The following is a 6000-nucleotide window of genomic DNA, read 5'->3' on the forward strand; positions in this document are numbered from 1 at the left end:
ACACACATTTCTGGCCATTTTAAGCACTGCATTTACTAGCACCAGCATCACTAAGATTTTATTAGAAAACTGGTACAAAACACTATAGTGTAGACACACTGTAGCGCTGATTCTACTCTGGAGAACTGATCCATTTATAACTGAACTGGTGAGATTTCACTGGGGCAAGTACCAATGCTGCTTTTAATGCACTTTTGCCAGACAGCTGCTCTTGCAATGCAGTTGCATTGTCCTCCGAATACCTACCTCACAGCCCCCAGCACAGTTCCCTGAAGCAATGGCTTCTGGGAGATTTCAGAATGCCTTCTGGAAAGACTGTTTAAACCAGTGGAGCTATTATGTAAGCTATGCTCATTCATACTGGCACTCATGAGAGGCACACCATGGTTAGCTTTGCTGGAAGCAAGTCTAATCCAAACTGCTGTGCTTGTCTCTGCACCATTGGGAGCACAGAGGTTCATGGGCACATGAAGTGTTGCTGGCATGCTAGGCATACCAAATGTCTCTTCTGTAGACAAGGCATTAGGGTACAATTTGCTGGGAGGGATTCCAGACAGCAAGAGATGTTTTCAGCCTTGGTGCGGGAAGGGCAACAGCTGTGAAATGTCTGGAATGTAACCTGCTGGGGGGAAGATTAGGGTGTGACCAGAACAGATGGGGAAGGCGGGGCAAGTAAGACTCAGCAGGATGGCAGCTGCCAGGGTCAGTTACATTTTAGCTTTTTATGTATGTTAGCAGCAATGCCAGGCAAAGAGAGTCAATACCATTATTTCTGAAAGAGCCATCTCTTCAGTGTCAAGTAACTAAGTTTGCAGCAGTATGACAATATTCTAAGACCAAAACAATCCAAACATATTAATTCAGCACCAGCCAGCCCTCCTAGCATTTCAGTCACTACTTACAGGCCCTGTCTACATTAGAGAAACTTGTACTTTTTCAGCAGTGGTGTAAGGTGGAGTGCAGACTGGTCCGGGAGCAGAATTAAACAGAAATGCCTGTGTCTGGTCTGCACTACTATTTACGCTGTCAGTAGAGCTGGGGCAGAATTACAGATTTTCCTAGTGGAGAATCACTCTGTGGATACCTTTTCACTGCAGAGTTAACTCATGCTTCTAAACAGGTGTTGCCCCAACTCCTCTCCCATCCACACAAAATCCTCTCCCCCAAGTTTAGAGGGACTTTCAATCCAAGCCAGCCGCTCATCTGAGCCATCGGCCAAAACCCAAGTGTTGCTTTCATTTGGGTGGGCAATCCACCCACTTCGCAGTAAGATTGCGGGCTAAACCACTCAATGTCCTCCAATTCCTTCCCACAATTCCCTACCATGTGCCCAAAGTGACAAACCAGTTCTCCCACAATTCATTGGGAAAGAATCTGAGCGGTTGCAGTGCACAGCATCCTAGCGACACCCATGGGGAGGATGCAGTAAATGGGTTATGGCTTTGCAGTGTGGCTGCTCACACCCAGGCTGAGTTCCCCAGGTGCTAATCACTTGGGTTGACTCGGCAATGAAAAGGGGGAACAGCTAGGTCAAAAATTCAGCAGGATAGTTCCTGACACATGCTCCCTGGGGAAGTGGGAATCTGTAGCGGTGCACAACGGGTGGGAATGGGGGAGGGGGTAGTAGACTTTTTATTCATGGGGAGCCTAAGGATCTGTGGAAAGCTCTGGCCCATTGGTTTTGGGGAATCCACAGGGCGTGCCTTCCCCAAGCAGATGCTCCTGATTAGCTTAGTGAGGGTAAAAAACACTGGATCTGAAGTTAATGTTGTTCAGGAATTCAGGCACTTCCAAGGAGTATTCAGTGGGATTCTGAGGAGCCCATGATGCCTATAGCAGGGGCACCACACTGTCACCCAGCTCTGAGCAGTTAGATCTCCCCTCCAAATCCATAGAACCCCCAACTGGTGTCAGTGCTTCAGACGGTGTGCCAGGCTGTTGGTTCTTTTCCATCCTTCTATAAATGTCCTCCTGGCCCATTTCATGCAATTCTTACACTTTAGCTCTATTCTGCAGTGCAGAATGGACAGGTTCATTGGCCTTTTGTATTGAAACATAGGATATCAGTACCTGTATGCCACTGTGACAGCTAAAACAGTATCCTAAGAATCAGAGAGCATTAACCAATATCCTATGTGAAGCTATTAGCATTTCCTCTCAATAAACCCAATGTGTATATTGCCATGGTGGATGGATTTCTTAATATCTGTTTCATCCAGTGTACTGGTCTAAGCAACTTAAAAAGGGTCTAAGGGCCAGAGTTTCAAAGGCATTTAGTCTCCTAAAGATATAGATAGGTACCAAGCGGGGTTTTCAAAAAGGCCTAAATGGGAATTAGGCGTCTAGCCTTCTTAGATGCTTTTGAAAATCTCACTAGATGCTTATCTGCATCTTTAGGCATCTAAATGCCTCAGAAGATCTGACCCTAAGTTAGCAGGGAAGATAACTGCAAATTCTTAAATTTAAAAAACAAGTGTTCCTGCAGTGTCCTCACTGTCTATTGTAACACTGTTTTCATTGTAATGTACAGGCAGATAATATCCAAAAGGGCAAGTATCATCAAAACCTCAGACATACACACACACGCCCCCTAGGAGTCACAGACATTTTCCACATCACAAACTAATGATTTTTATGTCAGCATGCAACAACCTTCTGTGTAAAAGCTTTCATTATATCCTTATCTTCAGGAGGGAAAAAGGATTTCTTAAATAAAATGAAAATATAAAACGAACCGCAATCCAACAATACATTGTTGGTGCAACAGAGAGTTAACTAACTTCACACATTCTCTGCACATTAAGTATACTTTTAACATACCAACTACAGTAGTAATAAAAAATATTCATAGATTCCAAAGCCAGAAGGAACAATTGTGATAATTGAGTCTGACCTTGGGTATAATACAAAGGCCATAATTCCCTGAAATAGTTTCCGTTTGGACTACAGCATCTATTTTAGTAATAATCCAGTCCTGATTTTAAAATTGCCAGTGATGGAGAATCCACCACAACCCTTGGCAAATTGTTCCAATGATTAATTATTCTCACTGTTAAAAAATTCCTCTTTATTTCTAGTCTGAGTTTGTCTAACTTCAACTTCCAGCCACTAGATCTTGTTATATCTTTGTGCACCATGGGGTAAATCAATGTTGCTATGTAAACTTTTACTGTTCCAATTTTGTGATTGTTGTGTTGAAATTTGCTGTCTTAATGTCACATGAAAAATGGTTGTTGCATTTAATTTCCTTGTTTTTATTTACAAATATATAACTCAGGGGAGTGGAAGAAAGAAAAATCCCGATTGTAGGACTGTGTGTTACACAATTATGTTTTTTGCTATTCCATAGTGTTGCAGATGAGCATGTAGCTTAAAACTTAGTACATTATTTAACAGTAAATGCATGAACTCCACTTTCAGGTCACTTTTAACCGGGTATTTTAAAATATGGTCTCAGAATTGACACAGCTATTCCTCACTGAGGACTAGCCATGTACGAAATCCAGAATTTTAAAAGTCCAGTCATTTGAGTTTATCAGTACATTAAAAAAAAATCTTAAATATTGGCTTAAAGTAGAAAAACAATATATTTTTTCATGCTCAGGTAACTCAAAAACCATTAAAGACTTTTTCTACAAGTTTTCGTAAAATAATCTATGGACTGAAACTAAGCACAGAAAGATTCAACCAAAGGGAGAATTTTTTCAGAAAAATTATGAACAAAGCAAAATCAGGAGTTAGAATGAAAAAAGTCAAAGTTGTCTTGCAACTTCAACTACAGCAATACCTGCTGTAAGAACTTTAAGAACAGGTGATGTCTGTGTGTGTGTGTGTATAATGTGTACTGTCAGTAGCAGATGCAGGGAAAGCCATGAGAAACCTTTACACAGAATGTATAGTTATATACAGTATATAGCAAAAAAAACACAAATGAAAGGATTGGACTTTAAATTAGACCGGAAAACTTGTAAAGTGAGACACATAGTAAGATGCTTACCAATTTACAAATAAAGCGCTCTACATATCAAAGGCTGTTTGGCATATTCTGCAGCATCAGTTTCACATAAAGCCATGTGCTTTGTGTTTGTATTTGTCTGTTCAATTACAAAATCCTAAACTGCTGGAAGACAGGATAAACTTCCAACTGTGCTAAGGCAAGTTCTCGCAGCATAGCTTTGTAAAAGTACCAAGGTTCTCTGCAGCTGGTAGTGAGATTATAAACAGCCATACTTTTCAAAGCAAATGTGTCTTCCTAATTATTGAAGTAAATCAGATCTTCCTTTTACCTTAAAGAAACTTCCTCTCTTTTCCAGACAACGGGCTTCCATTGTCACAGACGACATCTTCCCTGGGAAGACTCCACTGAACGTCTTGAACTCCTAAAAGTAGAGACATTTTTAAAGGTTAGTCCAGTCTGTAGGAAATTCCTTTCTAAGCCACAGGAACAGTCACAACAACAGTGCTGCCAAGATCTTTTTCCGTCAACAACATAGTGCCATTGATTTCCCACCAAAGCCCTTACATATCCTTTTTGTCTATTATTTCCCATAAATTGCACTGCTTCAAAAGACAGCTACTAGAAGTTCCGTTTCTCCCCCCTTCCCCTTCACAACTGATCCTGTAATGCTCTCTGAGAGGATTTTAATGCACTCATTAAAAAAGAATGCTAAAACATAATGATTGCTTTGTTTGTTTGCTTGACCTCAGTCTGAAGTACAAATAGAACAAATGTTCGATGTCACCACAATCCGCTCCCAAAGATTACAGCGTTAATGTAGCTGATCAGAGAAAAAAATATCATCAGCAAGGGACAGAGAACAAGTTACTGTAAATGTAAGGGGGGAGGGGGAAATCCTACTTTAAGACGATGAAATAATCATTAACCTTTCTGACCCTTGCATCAGAGAAATTTATACTGGGGACGCAATTATAAAGATATCACCTTTTCCCATAGCAATTACAAAGATATCACCTTTTTCCATAGATGAATAAAATGTGATTCACTGAATAGAATGACTGCACAAACATATCTTTACTATAAGCATGTATCCATAAATATATTTAGCTGAAAACTGTCTCAATTGACTCAAGCTTGTATTTCCTGCAAACATAGTCCTGAACTAAACAAAGGTCAAAATCTGCAGTCCTTCGTCATCATTTTTCACCTTAAGTTAAAAACTCATTCTCCTCCTTCCCCCCCCCCCCCCCCCGCCCCCACTTCATTAAATTACATTAGTTTATTATGTTGGCGTTTTCACCTAATTATCTACAAATCTTGGATATGCAAAATGTACCATATCACAGAAAACGTGACGCTTGTTTGTATACAAACGTAAGTGAAAAATTGAGTGCATCGAATAGCTGCAGTTTAAGTCTGAGTGAAAGTAGCAGCTGAGCCAAAAATGTCTGCAAGAGCTTTAAAAAAAAACAACCACCACCAGCCACTCTTGCTTTCCTTTATTGGCATTATTAGAAGGAGCCAAAAAGGACAAAGACCAAGGTCAAGGACGAAGGAGGAGTTAAAAAAATAATACTAAACGGGTGACTGAAAAGAGTGGAGAAGCAACAGATAAAAGACCTACAAAAGAACGAGAGGGAAAACTATGAGCTAGAAGAGGAGAGAGGGAGAAAACCAAGTATTTTCTTTCATTTTAGCATGTAGCAGGAAGCTTACCATTCGCCCCGCCCTGAACCTGTGCCCATTTCTAGAGCTAATCTGAAAGTGCAGAAGGTTAGAAGAGGTGATCGTTTTTCACTTATGAGGTGCGGCCAGAAAGAAAAGTATTAGGGCTGGGAAAATCAGGAATGAGCCTGTTTTCAAGAGACTTTCAATCTGAATCTTGAATTCTATACGCCTAACCAAACTGACCTCAAACTCCACTGGTTTCAGGGCTGCCCGGGGGGGAGGGGGGCAATTTGCCCCAGGCCCCGGGCTCCAGAGGGACCCCCAAGAGAACGGCTGAGGCTCCCGCCTCCGCTCCTCTCCAGGAGCCTCAGCGC

At 41.2% G+C, this 6000-nt stretch overlaps 1 protein-coding gene across 6 annotated transcripts in view; it reads right to left on the reverse strand.

Moving 5' to 3' along the window:
* Positions 1–6000, reverse strand: part of RIN2 (Ras and Rab interactor 2) — a 118914-nt gene that overhangs the window by 65541 nt on the left and 47373 nt on the right. For 4 of the 6 annotated variants that reach the window (XM_034764043.1, XM_034764050.1, XM_034764042.1 and 1 more), the window contains one exon: positions 4287–4379. In XM_034764043.1, coding sequence (XP_034619934.1) covers positions 4287–4379 — 93 coding nt within the window. Of the gene's footprint in view, positions 1–4286; positions 4506–6000 lie in introns of those variants that run through there. The other 2 variants (XM_034764046.1, XM_034764048.1) reach the window with 2 other exon arrangements.

Source organism: Trachemys scripta, chromosome 3 (genome assembly GCF_013100865.1).
Source record: "Trachemys scripta elegans isolate TJP31775 chromosome 3, CAS_Tse_1.0, whole genome shotgun sequence".
NCBI classification, from domain to species: Eukaryota; Metazoa; Chordata; order Testudines; family Emydidae; genus Trachemys; species Trachemys scripta.